The sequence below is a fragment of the Semicossyphus pulcher genome, unplaced genomic scaffold, assembly GCF_022749685.1.
Source record: "Semicossyphus pulcher isolate SPU_LCO1_2020_fin unplaced genomic scaffold, fSemPul1.0.p SCAF_16, whole genome shotgun sequence".
In the NCBI taxonomy this organism is placed as follows: domain Eukaryota; kingdom Metazoa; phylum Chordata; class Actinopteri; order Labriformes; family Labridae; genus Semicossyphus; species Semicossyphus pulcher.
The window spans coordinates 20,369,529-20,387,616 of NW_027211670.1; the positions used below are offsets into that span (position 1 = coordinate 20,369,529).

General features: G+C 40.2%; 1 protein-coding gene across 1 annotated transcript; it reads left to right on the forward strand.

The window, feature by feature from the left end:
- The first annotated feature begins 624 nt into the window (after nt 1-624).
- rgs9b (regulator of G protein signaling 9b) lies at nt 625-17,729 on the forward strand. The gene is made up of 19 exons (XM_069664522.1): nt 625-693; nt 3,774-3,870; nt 5,519-5,569; nt 5,664-5,770; nt 7,409-7,460; nt 7,540-7,598; nt 7,676-7,752; nt 7,836-7,917; nt 9,719-9,781; nt 11,124-11,153; nt 11,254-11,315; nt 11,544-11,657; nt 11,775-11,890; nt 12,008-12,095; nt 12,343-12,481; nt 12,565-12,647; nt 12,892-13,009; nt 15,209-15,603; nt 17,311-17,729. The coding sequence occupies exons 1-19, from the start codon at nt 625-627 to the stop codon at nt 17,474-17,476; spliced, it is 1,968 nt and encodes a 655-aa protein (XP_069520623.1). The 3' UTR covers nt 17,477-17,729.
- Nucleotides 17,730-18,088: the final 359 nt, after the last annotated feature.

An 18,088-nucleotide genomic window follows, 5' to 3' on the forward strand; every position in this document is an offset into this window, starting at 1 on the left:
CATGTCGCCCTCTGCTGGTTCGGTTTGCTAATTGCATAACACGTTTAGCCTGAAAAAAGCTGCGCTCTGATTGGTTTATTCTCCTCCGTTTTAGCAATGTTGCCTTTACAGACTGTTGGAACTATGAATACTTCTACTTGAACGTATTTTAACAAATCGTAACAATTTAAATCCAAATTCATTTCTTTTTATTAGTTGATCTTTTTTATGAGTCTTTGGGGCTGTGTATGAGGCTGTTGTTTAATATTTGATTAATTAGGTCAGTTTTATTTTTTTCGCACTTTTTACACCATTGTTTGTTATAGAAACATTTCGTGCAATTTTATGGTTGTTTTTTTTGTTACATACCCGAGATATTGTAAACATAATGTCATATAAACACAGTGTAATAACATGCAACCTCAAAAATAATCATAATGTCTACTTGAATGCGGGGAAAAAACAGAATGCAACAGCGTAATCACAATTTCCAACCATCCATGTAGGACCTGATATGGAACACTTGAATGCAGCATCAGTATTGATCATTGCACTTCCCATCTAGCATCTCCACACGACACAGGGCTCGCAGGCGACAGTAGCATTGTATTAATGTGTGTGAGAGAGTGAAAGGCAGCAGACAACATGACCATTAGAAACACTCTCCGGGATCATGGACAGAGGTATCGACCACGGATGGCTTGTCTCAAGAAGGTAGGCTATTCTTTTACATCAGAAATGCTGATCACATCACAGCCCTGCTCAGGCTTGTAGACAGTACCTGCAGATAGGTATATGACTTATCAAACCCAAATCTTTGGCTGTCTGTAACCTTACACACCGTTGTTGCATTGGCATTTGAACATATAAACAGCGTTAGCCATTAAAACAATCTGTATTCTCAACATGTCCAGGTTTGCAGGTGCTTTAAAGTATAAATTTGTTTTTGGTAAGACATTTTTGTAAAACCACAAAGCTGTGAAATTTAAATCACCTTATGATTCCAGAAAATGCAACAAAAGACAAAAAATGCAATGTTTCAGTTATGCAAGAAATTGTAGTTACCATAATTATAGAAAAAACACAAAACATGCAACAAATCCCAGGAAAACACTTCAAATCAGATGTCAGGTGTTGATGTTTTTGCACTCTCTATCTGTCCATCACACTAAATGTTAGACTGTGTTTTGTTGCAACCTTTTCACAGTGATAAGGTCGCTGTGTTTAATAAGCATTAAGCCTGGATCAGTATCAGTGCGTCCATCCACACCTAGCCGCTGGAGAGAAGTTAATCCAGACACTGTGATAGAGACAGGCTGGATTCATCATCTTATATTAAAAATTAACTTCAAGAGCTGGGAATCTATCACATATATCTTTAATTTGTAAATGTTTTCAGAGTGTATTGATCCCAGAAGTAGCACTCCTAATGGGAATGCTCTCAGAGAACTCCTTTCCAGGAGAACTTCCCGTTTCAGTCCATGAAAGCCTGCAGCTCATAGCCCCTCCAGGATGACTTCAAAGCACAAAGCCACTTCAAACAGGCCCGGGAGTCATCTGCACACACACTCTCCTCTGTCCCTCTCACACACAAACTGAATTAATGTCCTGTGCTGCTTTCCGGCGCACACCTGAGCTGCGCATGGGATGTGCTGCGGGGGCTGTGGGATCAGATGATATGATAACTAAAAAACAACAGTTTAGAGGCCAGTGACTCACCGCTAAACCTCCCACACAAGCTGAACAAAAGCCGAGAGATCAGGGCAGACAACAAGTGTCCCTGCTCACCTCTTGCCGTGTTTAAATGCAGCGTTGGATTAAATTGCAATTTAGTTTTATCTGCACACTAAATCACAGAGACAGCAAGTATTATTTACAAGCTTTCATATTGAGACTTAATTACCCAGGAGGACAGTTTGCCTCATAAAATCTATGAGAGGCAATAAGATTTTCTGAAACTTTCATTAATCAGATAAACAGGCCAGCAGTGATGTTGTGCATCATGAAGATCATCACTATTAGCATCATCACAATCACGCTACAAACATCTGGGGGATTTTTTTTGTTGTTGTAGTCTTTGAATGGAGTTTTAAAAATGGACGAATAAGCACTGATAAGAATGTGATACATTTAAAGAGCCATTGAAAAAACACAGAGTAAGTATCTTGGATCCAAAACTACACACTCTCAGCTCTTATATTAATCAAGATTGACTTTTTATTACTGTTTTAAACTTATTGTACTAATGTTATTCTATTAGGCACTGTCTCTTTGCATTTAACCCATATAAACTTTATATTTCACTGATATTTTAATTATTTTTATTACTCTTATTTTGTGCTGTAATTTTGGAGGAATCTGACACTAGAATTTCCCTCTGGATTAATAAAGTTCTCTCTCGCTATATATATATTTTTTTAAAGAAATGCTCACTGGAAAATAGCTGCAACTATATTCAACCAGAGATAAAGTGGAAAATGGCAAAGGGTTAAAAAAGTAAAAAAAATAATAAATAGAAATACCTGTAGGAGTGGGGCCTCATATTAGGGCTGCACAATAGGATGCATTTTCATCTTTATCGCAATATGAGCATTCGCAATAAACATAAAAGCCTGAATTTATAGTAATGAATAAGATCCATGCTTTCTCACTCGGTATGCAAAAGTTATACCTGTTGGATGGAGAGTATAATGGCCATGGTTTCACACCATTTTGATGTCATTAGATGAAGCCCAAGTTAGATATTAGCTACCCTCAGATTGACTGGTGTCACTTTAGCGGTGAAGAAACCCCAGCATTTTGGATTTAATCTGGATTCAGGAGGGACATGTTGCAAACACAGCCATTGTGTAAAACATGCAGAACAGCAGACAGACATAGAAACTAAGAGTAATAGATAATATTCACCCTTTGATATTTGTTTATTTCAGGATCCGAATAAGAAATACTTTATTTATCCCCAGGCGTTGCAGTTTCTCTTATGTAGAATAAAAGCATGAAGAAATATGTAAAATGTAAGATATGTGAATTATAAATAGCCTACAATACAATACAACACAATCTATAGGGAAATAGGAATAAAACAAGACATATAAGCAATAAGAACAAAATGTGCATCAGTATAAGAAATATATGAAATTTGTACAGATTTTCATCAACAACAGATTATTCTTATTTGTTCCACTAACTCAACTAGTTCAACAACTCAACTGATACAGGACTGTTGCCAAGCAACCCAAGCACTCTTGCTACTTTGTGTCTAAAGGTGACTGCACACTGCCCAGACAACGCCCAACTCACCTCAACATTCTAAAGTTGGCAGTTGGTGGTTTCAGTCTTTAGAATGTTCCGGAAATCAACTGCCAGCTCCGCACTGCCCAGACACCAGCTGACAGGACAGACTTTAGTTGCCTACTTTTTCTTATCTAAGTTTTTGCTTTATCTTACACGGACGAAGGTCGCACTGATGATCCTCATGTGAGTATAGGCTAGTTGTCAAGGGTCTGCTGTGTGATTCAGAGATACCAGCTTGATCAATGTCGACATACACGCTCTGCTGTAATGTTAATTAACAGTATTCAGAACACCTGGCTGAGGCGGAGTGATACACAGAGTGAAAAGTCCCAGTGATGTTGTTCTCTATATCAGCACGCATGGAATGCCTCTTATCCAATCAGATTACTTGGTTGTGACTAACTGTTGTATAAAGTGTAATAACTGAGCACAGTGTTTATATTGCACCAGCTTTCCCCCTGTGTGATTATTAACTCCACCTTCACTGTTTTCCTCTGCAGGCGGAGAAGGTGATGCTGGAGATGCAGGACCCAAAAGCAGGAGTGAAGTCACAGCTACAGAGACTGGTTATCACAACGATACCACACGCCATCACTGGTAAACACACACACACACACACACATACATGCAGGAGTACACGCATGATGTTATTCAGCAGCCGGTCGAGTGATGGTATCCTCAAACTGAAGAGCCACAGATTTAATCTCCATGACAACCCCCGCGGTTCTCGGAGTCATGGAGAGGGAGAAAAGGAGGAGGAGGATCGAGCAGGCGAGAGGAAAAGAGCAAGAAACAGAGACAGAAACAGAAGGAAAAATAAGAGAGACAGCGATGAGGAGGAGGTGGAGGAGGAGGAGGTGGAGGAGAAGAGAAGAGAGGAAACCCAGACTGTTGCGTCACCAGCGAGCTCTGAATCCAGGCAGCTTAAAACAGCTGAATGAAGAAAACTGAGCAAACATGCGTCTGCTCTCCACTGCTCACAACATATCCCCTGTTTTCTCTCCTCTCCTTTTCTCCTTTCCCTTTTCTTTCTCATTTGCTCTACTCCCCCTTCCTTATTTGTTCTTTTGTCTCCTCTCCTCTCCTTTGTTTTCTTGTCCTTTCATTTTCTTCTTTCCTTTCCTTTCTTGTCTCTCCTCTTTTCTTGTCTCCTATACTTTACTCTACTATCCTTTCCTTTCTGATCAATTCAATTAATTTCTTTTTTCTCTTTTCCTCTCCTTTCTTTGTTTCTTCTTCTCTTCCCCCTTTCCTTTCATTTCTATTCTCCCCTTTTCTCCTTTCTCTTTTCTTCTTTCTCCTTGTCCCTCCTCTTTTCTTGTTTGCTTTCCTCTAGTCTTCTCTTTTTTCTTGCCTTCTTTCCTCTCCATTCCATTCCTTTCTTTTATTCTGCCTCCTTTCTTCTCCTTTCTTTCTCTCCTCCCCTCTTCTGTCAATTCTTTCATTTCTTTTCCTAGTCTCTCCTTTTCTCCTTTCCTTTTTCTTTCTTATCTCACCTCCTCGTGTCCTCTCCTTTCCTTTCCTTGTCTTTATCATCTTTCTTCTTCCCTCTTTTTTCCCCTCTCTCTCCTCTTGTTTCCTTTCCTTTCCCCTTGGCTCCTCTCCTTTGGTTTCTAGTCTCTCATCTTTTCTCATCTCCTTAACCTTTCCTTTTTCCTCCCGTAGTGCCCTTTCCTTTTGTTTCTTTCTCTATAATCCTCTCTCATTTTCTTTCTGGTCTCTCCTCTTTCCTTCCCTCCTTTCCTCTTCTCTGCTTTTCTCTCCATTAATTTCCTCTCTTTATTTCATCTTTACTTGTCTCCTTACCTTTCCTTTTATTTCCTCCCCTCTCCTGTTATCTGTTTCGTCTCTATACTGTCCCTCCCTTTTCTCTCCTCATCTTCTTTCATTCTCTCTCTCTTCTATTCTTTCTCTCCATATCACTTATGCATTCATCTCTTTTCTTTTCCTTCCCTGTCTCTCCTATTTTCTCCTCTCCTCCTTGTGTCTTGGTGTTTACCCTCCACAGACCCCTCTTCGCCTCCTCCTCTCTCCCTCCATCTGTCTCCTTACATCAGCTATAGATTGTCTTGTGACTCAGTCAGTCATGTCAGAGGGGATCTGGCATTTAGAGGCACAAACACCCACCTACCTCTCTCTACACACACACACATGCACACACACTGTTTGCTGTCAGAGCTGCTTTTGTAAGTGTTGATGCATATTTTGTCACCTCTGCCTCATCATTTCCATCCTCTCTCCTCAGGTGAAGACATAATTGCGTGGTTAGCTGACAGATTTCAGATAGAAGCACAAGGTGAGAGATGAGTCAGAAAATGTCAAAAGGAAAAGTGTTTTTTTGTGTCACAGTGAATGTTTGATCTCTGCTCCTCTCTGTCTGTTGTCTTCAGAGGCGAGACATTTTGGCTCCATGCTGGTTGCTTTAGGATACATCTACCCTATTCAAGACCACAAACGCTTAGTGATCAAACCAGACGCATCCCTCTACCGCTTCCAGGTAAACACACCTCACTTCAAAACCTGAGCCAAAGCCTCACATACTAAAAAAGAAACCTCCTGAATTTCTTCACTGTAAATATTGAGTTACACAGAGGCTGTACTTTGAGGCAACACAATGGTGATTGAGTCTATGGCCCACTGATGAAAGCCTTTGCATGTGCAGTATTACAGACTGGGTGTCTGTGGCGACTTTCACAGAAAAAATCACAAGCGGCGCCCAGTTAGTGACGCATTTTCCATTACCCAGCAGTGGTTGGTCTGCCAGAGAGGGTAGGCGGAGCTAAGCGGCTGCTTTTCCGCTCTCTGCAAGTGTTACGAGTAAACAGTAATCTACTACGGCTGAACAAACAAAGAAAAGATGGATGACTACAGATACAACTTCAAAAATAAGTGAAAATCCAAAGAAAAAGAAACAAACTCGACGCTCAGATGAAGCAAACAGTCTGAAAAGGAAAGCGACCGTCAGCGAGGAAAATCAAGAGTTACAACCGTAACAAAGGGAGCCAACAGCATACATAGACGTAAACAGTGCATGTCTCAAAATATTTTTTAAAAAGCCTTTTCAAAAGTTTTATGCGGAAGTAAACTAATCCAAAGGACACAAATAATATATTAAAAAAACAAAAAAATCCATAAATATAGTTTTAGTTTACACAAAAACACCAGAATGCACCTTTAAATGAAACAGTAATGGACATCCTACCGTATTAAGCAAAGAAGAAAAGTCTACCTACACATCTGCTGGAACATTCAAGAACATTAATAAAAAAAATTACTTCTTTTAAAATACTTTTTAGTATGTCTTATATTTTCTCATTTATATATAAAAACACAACAAGCAAGAATCAACAAACAAACAGAGTAAAAACCCTTATTAAAACCCTAAAATTATTCATAGGCTATCTTGTATATAATTTTATGATATTTTGGTACATCCAAATCTGTATTTATACATTTTCTTTATTTGCACGAATGTTTAAATCCATGCGGTGTGTTTTCTTCAGAGTCAATTAAAGCTTGATGTTGATAAAAACCCAAATAAGCTTTAAATGCTCTCTAATCATTTTGACTCGATGAAGCCTGCCTGTTAGTCACCATGGTGCTGCTGTAATACACTTGAAAAACAAAGAACCTCACTTGTCTCTTGACTTAAGCACTCAGTGGCCTCTGATGAGATATTCAGGATGCTGCTAATGATCATTTTCATAACTGATTAATCTGTTGATCTTCTTTTATGACTAACAAATTGACGTTAAGTGAATAAAATGTTAAAAAAAGAGCTGGGGAAGCTTCTGTTTTCTTTATTAATGAGTAAAAAGGTTAATAACCGCAGAATTGTGAATACATTACTTATAGATAAGTTGATACTTGTTTATTTATCCAAAGAGTCCAAATGGTTTGATAAAAAAAGACAGATGAATGAAGCTTTGCCGAGGGATAGAGGTTGTTCTGGATTTTAAATATTTGACACTTCCTGTAAAAGATTTTTACAAGGAAAAAGGAAGCGAGTATTTGCTATTACCCACTTTAAATTTTGTAATGTAAAACCTTAAATTGAGTCTGGTTTTGGTTTCCTGAGAAATGATAATTAAACACTTGAACACTTAATGCAAATTCTGTCTTTTGTCCTCCCCAGACACCGTACTTCTGGCCCACACAGCAGTGGCCTGTTGAGGACACAGATTATGGTGAGTGAAAGGAGTTCTTCACATATTATATGACGTTCTTATTCCTCTGCTAACACTCTTTTCTGTTTCTTTATTGAAGCAATCTATTTGGCGAAAAGAAACATACGTAAGAAAGGCCTCCTGGAGCTGCATGAGCAGGTGAGGGCGACCGACCGACCTGTGAGTAAGACACTTAGTTTGCTGGCATTTTCTCAGCTGTTATTTTATGTCCTCAGGAGCAGTATAACCGTCTGCACAAGTGGATGAATCATAAATGGGATTTCATCGTGATGCAAGCTAAAGAGCAGTACAGGTGGGTGTGAAATGACACGCAGACATCACTCAGTTTGGAGTTCAGGAAGGTGTTACGATGCGGCGTGTTTGTGTGATTTTCAGGGCAGCAAAGGAGAGGAAGAAACCGGACCGTGTGGTGTTTGAGTGCCAGGAGAGAGCGTACTGGGTGGTTCACAGGCCTCCGGTGAGAACACACACCCACACACACACACACATAGATAGTTATCAGACTTCTTCCGCACACACAGGATGTAGCTTCATGTAGATACCAGTGGATTGACAGCAGACACAGAGGTCTGAAAATAACTTGCACTCCACCTCTTTACTTCCCAGGGTATCTAATTATCTCCACCCATGATGCCTCATTACCATTACGTGTCCAGTTAGAGGAAAAGGGCACGACCGATTAATATTTCACATTGAGAAGAAGAATGTGGTGCAGGGGTTTGCACCTTGGGTTCGCCGCTTTGTGAGTCAGAGTTTCATCAGTTTCCTGAGGGAGGATTTCAGCTCCCCAGACCTTCAGGGTCCTCAAAGGGCCCAGATTGACTTAGTTTTGGTCCTGCTTTAATACATAAACATGAGGCCCAGATGACTATTGTTTTCTGGATGGATGTATATTCTTAAGTTGTCTCAGTTGGACTCCTGGTCTGCCATACAAGTTAGATTTTGTGAAGTAAGATGAGGGTTTTGCTGTATGGATTGTGATCGGTTGTCTGTCTTACATTGAACAGACATGTCATTTTAGCCATAATAATTTGCTTATTAACATTTAAATGTATCTGTTCTTTTCATTTTTTGAGTAGTGTACTTCATTATGACGCTAGCATGAGTAGTTTGTTTATGGCACTGTCCTTAACGGAGACTTCAAGCTAGCTTAGCAACCTTATGCTGAACTGCAACCAGCAAAAGTTTAAGATAATGATTATTAATTTACCAATGACATGATCATACTTCATTGTGAATATGTAGTCGAAAACAAGCACAAGAAAAGAAGAGTGAATTGTGAAGTAAATTGAGGCAAATCTTTCAGTTATAGCCTACAGAGACGTTCATTTAAGTTAGATAACATAAGCTAACATAAGCTACTGGTCATATCAGACCCATTTAGGGTATCACAGCAAAAGCACTGAGTTTATTCAACTTAACAAGAGTGATTTTAAATGCTAAAACATTGTTTTAATTGTGAGAGGAAGATTGTGTTATATGTTTAGATGCTTAAAGGCTTAAAGTAGTCTGTTAGCCCAGCAGGTTTCTCCCTTTCCTGTGTTTGGAAATGCATCGCTGGGTGTAAGCTAGCAAACAATGCAGGATCACCAGCATATGGAGTAAATGCTGTAAGAAATAGATCTGTGTGAACAATAAAAATGTTCTTACAATTCTGGGCTTTAAGATGCTTGTTGGTTTGATGTTAAAGAGTCTCAAACAAACAGGCTAGCTGTTAGCCTGTGCTTCAAGTCTTTAAGCTAGGCTAGGCTAACTGTCATTTGGCTCCTTCTCTGTGCTAAAGAGAACTTCTAATCAAACTCTCAGAAAGTTAATATGTGTAATTCCCTAATGGTTCGAAAACTTGAACCAGTATGTAAGAAGAAAAACTTACAAGAAGCTAGTTTTTCTTTTTCTTTTGTTTTTAGGGCACAAGAGGCTCAAAGCACAAATGGTGTTTGCATTCACGTTGCATCAAGATGTAGGTTACAGTTAATTTCCCACTTGACAGTCAATTACTTTCCACAGACTTATCCTTTATTCAAGGCTCTACTGGAAACAAAATACTTAATTTTTTATTTGTACACTGAATTAAAAGAGCACATTTTGCACGTAACATAGTGACTGGTCCTCCTGTTCTCTCAGATGGTCACAGAAAGTGTGACACATCCTACGATTAGCATTATAAAACAGTCATCTGCTTTAATGAATTAGTTCTTTGGTAAACACACGTTGTGATATTTGTTTTGTTGTTGATGTGTGTGTGTGTGTGTGTGTAGCCAGGGACAGTGAGTGCGATGGACTATGGACTTGATCGGCGAATAGATCCTAACGCAGACGAGGTAACAGGTGAGTCTCTGCATGACCTTTCTGAATATAAATCCTGTCAGTCAGCTTATATTCAATAAGAGGATTTAATGCATGTATCTACTAAAGGCTGCTTATCTTCTGTGTCCTCTTCCTGTCTGCTGGTTCATTATCTAACTCATCTTTTACTAACATTAATCTCTTCTTTTCTTTTCTCTTCTCTTTTCTTCTCTTCTGCAGGCTTCACCCTGGGCTCTCTTTGTATTCAGACTTTTAAAGTGGTTATGAACACTTGCGCATATTAAGCATTCCCTGCATCCTAACCCTCACCTTGAACATCAAAAACTACATGCTAAACCCTCAATATAACCCGACGTAAACCCTTTCATCCAGTCTCAAAGTGTAACTCCACCTATTTTAGACATCAAATCTTGTAGAGCAAACACATGCAAGACGCTGTGTGAAGTGTAATAAATGTCCTCAAGTGATGTCACTTGAGTCAGTGCCAATTTGGACAGAAGACCACAATGATATGAAAATAATGTAGAGATGTGGCAGATCAAGGCCACATTAGCCACAACTAGCTAACACCCTTAAATATTAAGGTTTGAAATCTCTTTGGCAGCACCTATGGCGATAAACGGTAATTGCGGGAGCACACTTCCCAGATATCCAGACAGTGCTGCATGTGTGACGTCCACGGTTGGCTCCGGTTGTAACTCTTGATTTTCCTGGCTGACGGTCGCTTTCCTTTTCAGACTGTTTGCTTCATCTGAGCGTCGAGTTTGTTTCTTTTTCTTTGGATTTTCACTTATTGTTGAAGTTGTATCTGTAGTCATTGATCTTTTCTTTGTTTGTTCAGCCATACTGTAGTAGATTACTGTTTACTCGCAACATTTACAGAAACGGGAAAAACAGCCGCTTAGCTCCGCCTACCCTCTCTGGCAGACCAACCACTGCTAGTTGATGGAAAACTAACTAACTGGGCACCACTCAATCACCATTGTGTACCCTCATTCAGCGATAGATAGTGACTTAACAGACATTAATTTAAATGAAAATCTTCAAGGTTATGACTTTAAAGTGCATTGTGGGTAATGTAGGCATCAGATTTTAACAAGAAGACCAGTAAAATAGAATAGTTTCATTACATGTCCACTGTAAATTACACAGTGTAACAGTAGAGCAGCCCCTTGAAGATGATAAATTGCTCCTCATTCTTAGGGTCTAAATCTCACAATAGTCCTAAAACAGATCACAGCACAGACACACAAATATCCACAGCACAATATCCCTCTTTATTTATGTAAATGTATTTTTAATATGGTTTATAAAATGACTTTTAATCTGTAACTTAACTTATATTTTCTTCCCCAGGCAAAAACTCCCGACTACTACGAGAGAATTGTGAGTGTTATTTTATAATCCGTCCTTTCTCTGACTTTTAAACCTGTTTTTGTCATCCAAACAATTTTTAAAGCTGTGCTCTCTCTTCTGCCTCCTGTAGATGATCTTTACGCAGCAGTCCATCATGAGGCCCAGAGTGAAGTCATCTGTGTCCATTGGCGCGTAAGCTAGCCCATCATATTCCCTGTCTGCTTGTATCTGTGACAAACCAGTTACTTTGGTTTAACATGGTTTACAAGTTTTACTTCACTTCTACTGACAGGAGTATACCGCTGTAACATTACATTACATTACTGGAAACACTACTGATCACAGCAGTCTCTTTTCTGCCTCACATTGTTGTAATCTTATAATGAGTTTCTTTAGGCATTAAATTCCCTCTTCTTGCAGGTTGGTGAAGTACTGCGGCACCTACAGCAGCCACGACCCGTTCCTCTCCAAGTGTCTTCCCAGCAACCCCTGGCTCACCGATGATGTCACGTACTGGACCTTGAACATGCCCAAGTGAGTCAGCCGAGAACGATGTTTCATTTATGTTTTATTCATCGAGATTCAACTGAAGGTTGAATGTTAAATTGTATTTAATGCATTTGTGCCTCTGTGGTTGTCTGTGCGCGGCAGTGTGGAGATACCGACTAAAATGCGAGTGGAGAGGTGGACGTTCAGCTTCGGGGAGCTGCTGTCAGACACTCGAGGACGAAACGATTTCAGACTCTTCCTGAAGAAGGAATTCAGCGGTATGATGGTTGCTGCACATTTTGTTTACATAATGAAGATTTTTTTAACCATTATATGCAGCTAAAGATAATGTGGTAACTGTGTTTTATATACTTTTCTATTCTGAACCATTGCAGGTGAGAACCTGGCCTTCTGGGAGGGATGTGAAGATCTCAAATGGGGCGCGGCTGCGACGATGAGAGAGAAAGCGGAGCAGATCTACAAGTAATACTTGCATTCTTACTTGATGTTGAACAAAAGGGGGGACTGTTGTTCAGTTGATCTGTAATCTACTACTGCTGTCTGAAAACATTGTGCTTTTAACTGCACTACAAATATCAAAGTAGTCAAAGTATTAAACAGAATAAAAACATAATATTCAAACACGGTTCCTAAAATGTGTACTTAATAACTGCACTTGAGTAGCCATAGTGACATTTATTTAATGTTTCTTCCACTTTCCTGATCCCAGGACATTCCTGGCTCGTGGCGCTCCCCGCTGGATCAACATCGACGGAAAGACGATGGAGGTTACGGTGAAAGGCCTGAAACACCCACACAGATACGTGCTGGACGCGGCCCAAACTCACATCTACATGCTCATGAAGAAGGTCAGTGAACACACCACTTTTTGTTCTTTATACTGTTCAACAAAACACACAACAGATTCATGATGAGTGTGTATGTTTTACAGGACTCATACGGCCGCTACATGAAATCTCCGGTGTTCAAGGAGACGCTGAAGAAGTCCATCTGTCCTGAAGAGCACAAGTTCAGGTATTAGTGATTATATTATTTTGTTTTTAATTTCAGCTGAGTTTGAGCTTTTCACAACATTTTTGTGTGGTAAAAAATACACTTAAATCACAATAAAATCACGACTTTGGAGTGAAATTGGTTTGGAAAGAAAAGTTTCTCTCTTCCTCTCTACTTTTCATCCCCCCCGTTTCTCTCTTCCACACTCTCTTGTTATCTTGTTGTTCCTTCATCTTGGGTCTCTGTTTTTTTCCTTGTCTCTCAGCGATGCCCAGCTGGAGCAGAATGCGAGGAACAGACGGCCCAGCCTCAGCCCCATCGTCCTCCGCCAGCAGGAGCAGGAGCAGAAGGCCAAGATGGCCGCCAATGTTGACATCACACAGGTTATGAGTAAACTCAGCAAGCAGGGGAAGGAGGTGCCTCCTCCTCCTCGTCCTCCGACTAAGAAATAAACACATATGATGTTCACGTTTACTTATTAGTTTGTACTTTATTTTATGAATTATTTAAGTCTATCATTAAAATAAAAGCTGTATTTCCTTATGATAATGTTTATTTTTAAAGCCCTTCTAGGTTAGGATGGATCAAATTACCATGTTTAATGTGAGAAGGTTTGCTCATAATGATACATTTGACCTCACTGTAGCTCTCCATAACTCTACTGAGGTTTATAGCATCTCTTGGCTAATTGTTTATGTTTCATAGCCTGAACTTTACTGTTTAAATTCTACTCCCATAGCGTCATGTTTACTTGCAGCAGGCAGCTATTTTCAGGTTATAAAAATCCACCGTGCATGGCCTGGTCAGAACCCTTACCCTCAAAGTAAGCGTCTAGCAGGAGAACATTGTGGAGTATTTAGTGGCGTGCAGGATATTTCCCCTAGAAGTTGGTGGAGGTCCAAAACAGAGCTAAAAGAGTGTGTGTGTGCAGGAAAAACAGTCCGTGAGGAGAGCAAAAGCAGGCACAAAGTAATCCACCGTCATAACATCCCGGCTCCCATCAGCGTGATCTGACAACGATTTACCTTTTTATTCATCTCTATAAACATCTGCATGCTAACAGCTAACGATCTGCTCTAGACCTAAAATTCAATTTGAGATTAATTCTTCCGACGCTGTGTCACGAAAGCTGTTTAGATTTCCTGACTTCCTCAAATGCATCAGATGCATCCGACCTCCGGGCATTTTAAACGTTTTCTTCTCCTCTTGAGGACAGACCTGACAAGTAAATCACAAGGAAACGGCTTTCTGTAACACTGCAGCACGCGAAAGGGAAGTCTTGACAGGAAGTCGATTATCGTTTACTGTTCGGCACGTTCACCGGTGTCCCCAGAGGCTATATCGTCTCAGACTGTAGCCGATGGGATGTGAGATTGATGATATTCAAACATCCAAAGACGTATCACAAATATTCATCCATCTGTTACTTCATACGGAAACAGAGAACAGCCATGCTTGAATTTTTTGTAATGCCAAGAGTTCAGAAAACAAGATCGTTGTCTTGAGATGACTAAATCAACAACTTCTAATCACAAGAAAATAAATGGCTTTTTGTCTTATGTTCATCAGAGATCAGGTGTGACATCACAGCGCGCATAGATGGCAACAGCAGAAACTGATTCACGATGCAAAGATCAGATTAAGTAGTACTCATTATGGATCAATGCATTAGACAGTACTTCAATCAATGTCTAACACAGGCAGAAATTGCATTGTGGGTTTTTTTTGTTGCTAGAGTTATTGATTCAGATCAATCAAATACAAAATTACACAACGTAACATCTGTTAGATTCCCGTCCATACATGATGTCTCTGTTGTTTTTCATGATGTGTTGTATTGTCCATCCTCAGTCACAGCGTCTGTACTGTTCTATTGTATGTTTTCTTGTTTATGTCGTCCTTCATGAGCCAATAAAGCATCAACAAATCACCTCATGTTCGTTTGTCTGTCTTTAGTTTTCATTCAGTCACTGTGGACAAAAAAGTCACATTGTCACTTCTTACTTTGTTTTTATGTCGTACTACTTTCTTCTACTTCTACTACTATCATTTCTTTATCAACATATTTCTTTACGTTTTTCCTCATCTTTTTGTCTTTCTATGCAAAATTTTCCTTGATTTTCTTCTATTCCTCTTTTCCAGATTTCTCTCTTTTCTTATTTTTTTCACATATTTTTCATCCTTAACACATTTCTCTTTCATTTATTCCATCGAAAGGTACCAACATACTGTTTTATTACAGCTGAAATCTTTTTTTTTTATTATTGATTTATCATTCACAACTTTTTAAACACAGTTTTTGGACAATTAAGACCATTAATTAGTTGGAAAATCAAATGGTAATTTTAAATTGAGTATTTAAAAATTCTAGCATCAGGCTGTGAAGGTATAATAAAAGCTTTTTTTGTTTGATAGAGAGGATTTAACTTTGCTAATGTCAGGATCAACATTCATTCTGGTTAAATTAGGCTCCATGACACATTTTAACATTAGTAAAAGTCTGGTTACAAATATGTGTGTAAAATATTTACACACATATTTCATGCTCTCTGACTTGTATCTGTTGCCCTTTGACCTCACAGCTCTGCCGCTTCACCACTCCTGTCCCCCACCTCGCCGTCTACTCCGGCATCACTGACTTCCCCTCTTCCAACGCCTCGCCCTCTCTCCCCTTCCTGGCCAACACCCCGGTGTGTCCGTCCCCCATCAGCCTGGCTCTGGACAGCACCTCGGCGTCTGAGCGGCGAGCGGAGCCCAGTGAAGGAGACGGCGAAGGGACTCGAACCCCCGTGGTTGGAAATGTGTCCAAGTCTCGCATGGCTCTGTCCCTGCGGCGTCTGCTGAAGCGCGGCTGCACACCCTCCACCATGTTCGCCAGCCTGTCGCCCAAATGCCACTCAGCTGCCGGGACGAGCAGCCGGATTCAGCCGATCAGCCCCGATCAGCCGAGTCAGGCTCCGCCCAGACGGATTGGCAAGTAAGTGTGTTGTATTCAGGTTTCGTTGAAAAATACTGACTTTACAGCATGTGAGTGTCTTTAATGACACTGTTTTGGTTTTTGACCAACCTCATGTTTATCTGTTTTATCTATTTTTATCTCACATCACAAGTAAGCAGATTTTATTCCTGCCATAAGCTAAAAGAAAAGTTGCCAGAAACACGACTCTAGCTGTGTCCCAATCCAAGGGGCTGCAGCCTTCGAAGGCCGTATCTGAAGGCCCATTGCGTCACAGCGGCGCGTCGCAGGCTGTCCCATTTCAAAGGCTCCTTCAGGTGCGGCCAACAAATGCGTTCTCCATCGGATGCATCCTTCGCGGCCCAACGTATCCCTAGATGCATCGCGCGCCAATTCAAATGAGATGGCGGACTACACGGCCAAAAGAATAAACTTTTAAATGTTGATGTTTTTGGTTTCATCTCAGTCGAATAGCTTGTGTTACACATGTTTACAAAAAGGAAACAAATTATCTTTAAAATGATTAGTTACGTCACGCCAGTTATGCTTGTTAATTAGCCCGCTAGCTACCTGTTACTAGGCGACAGGAACAGCGTTTGGTGACGCAAGGGTAAGGAGCGGGAACAGCTGGGGACGCAAACAGGAAATCCTCCGTAGACCAGACCGTCTCATTTCAGTTCAGCTTTAACGGTCTACACAGGCTACGAATGGAGCATTCTCCGTAGACTGCGTCCTTCGAAGGCTGCAGCCGCTGGATTGGGACACAGCTTCTGAATGAATGCTAACTCTGCTCCCTGTGGCAGTGTTATAGTCGAGTCACCAAACCTCGAGCCCTAACCTAAATTATTCGGGCCTTGTACAAAAAAACAATGAAACAGTCCTTATCAATAAATAAGTCCTCCTCTCCATTTCGTCCAAGGGCAGTCAATTAATGCTTGAGTCCAAGTCACTTTGCGATCCTAAAAATCAGGACTCGAGGGCCACAACACTGGCTGGATGTGTAAAAAAAGAAACTTTGAGCCATAGCAACTTTATGAGACAATAACGTCTGCAGCCTGTTTATTGCCCACAGTGTCCAAAAAGTTAACATAAAAACCTACACTTAATTCACTTTAAATTTGATGACTTATTTTAAGTTTAAGTAAATGTAGTGAGACAATAAGATAGGATATGATGTCATTACATAAATTAAATAAAATTCAATAAATATTTATTTATAACATTTCATCAAAATGCGAATATAAAATGTCAGCTAAACTTAATGTAATTAGAAAACATCTTGGTGGAAACGTCACCTTCAAATTGAAAGTCTTCACCTATCCAGACAAACAAGCACCCCATTTGTAATATAGTTCAACAGCATCACACTACAGTGTTAAATCGTGTGTATGTGTGCATTTTAAGATTTTAAATTCAATATTCTGGAGTAAAGTTAAAGTGACAGAAATGTGTTACTGTTAAACTCCTCTCTGTTGTTATTTTATCTACCAGTGTGAAGCTATTTAGCGGCCTCTAGTGGTGAACCTGCAAACTGCAACCACCTGTTAACCTCTGTGCTCTTAAGAGCCAGTTTCTATTGTCTGTGCGACCTTCTCCCACTTATACATTATACATATGAAGATTGTATTCAATATCTGCCAAAAAGATCTCCCCAAATCTTCCACACTGGTTCCTCAACAGAATATGAATATCACACTGATCTCTCACAGCCTCTCTGCAACCTCTCAGTTTCTTTCAGATTAAAGTGGATATTCCTCCAGAGTGCCGCATCTACCCCATAGAGTCTGAGGACGAGGACGAGGAGAGCAGAGCTGCTTCTCGGGGGGGAGGAGTGGGAGCCAAAGAGATCATCTGCCCCTGGGAGAGCCTCACGCCACACAACGGGACGGGCTAACATGCTAACAGGCTAACAGGCTGCGTTTACACAGGTGTACTGAGATGTGGTCTTAAATCTGTGTCTGTCTGAGCTGGCAGGTTTGTCGCATGTTGTTAAAGAGATAAAAGATCTCACACAAAGCATGGAGGGATAAAATGTGAACATGTGGCCACTTTATCACCATCAGGCCTCAAACTAGCCGACAACATAGACACCAAACAGTGTACGGACTGACAGAAATCAGTCAGGGGCTCTAAAGACAGAGCTTTAGTCTGCACATCAACTTTAACTCCTTATTTAGCATCAAACACAGACTGCCAGTAGGCCTTAAAGGTTTTATGTCTGCTGCAGCATAATACAACTAAATACACAGCGTTTGTGTGTTTTTGTCACAGAGCAGCCCTTCCCTCTAAGACATGTTTGACTAGCCAACAAAAAGGCTGTTTCTCATTGTAATTTTTTTTGCATTTTTATTACTTTTTAATTTACGGTTTAGTCATATTTTTTTCAAAATTGTGTTTGTTTTTGGCTCTTTGGCTGTTTCAAAGCCTTCCCCACACGTGCAAGGACATAATTATGGTTAAGAAAACACAAAGTGAGTAATTTGTAAGTAATTTTATAAAGCTAACC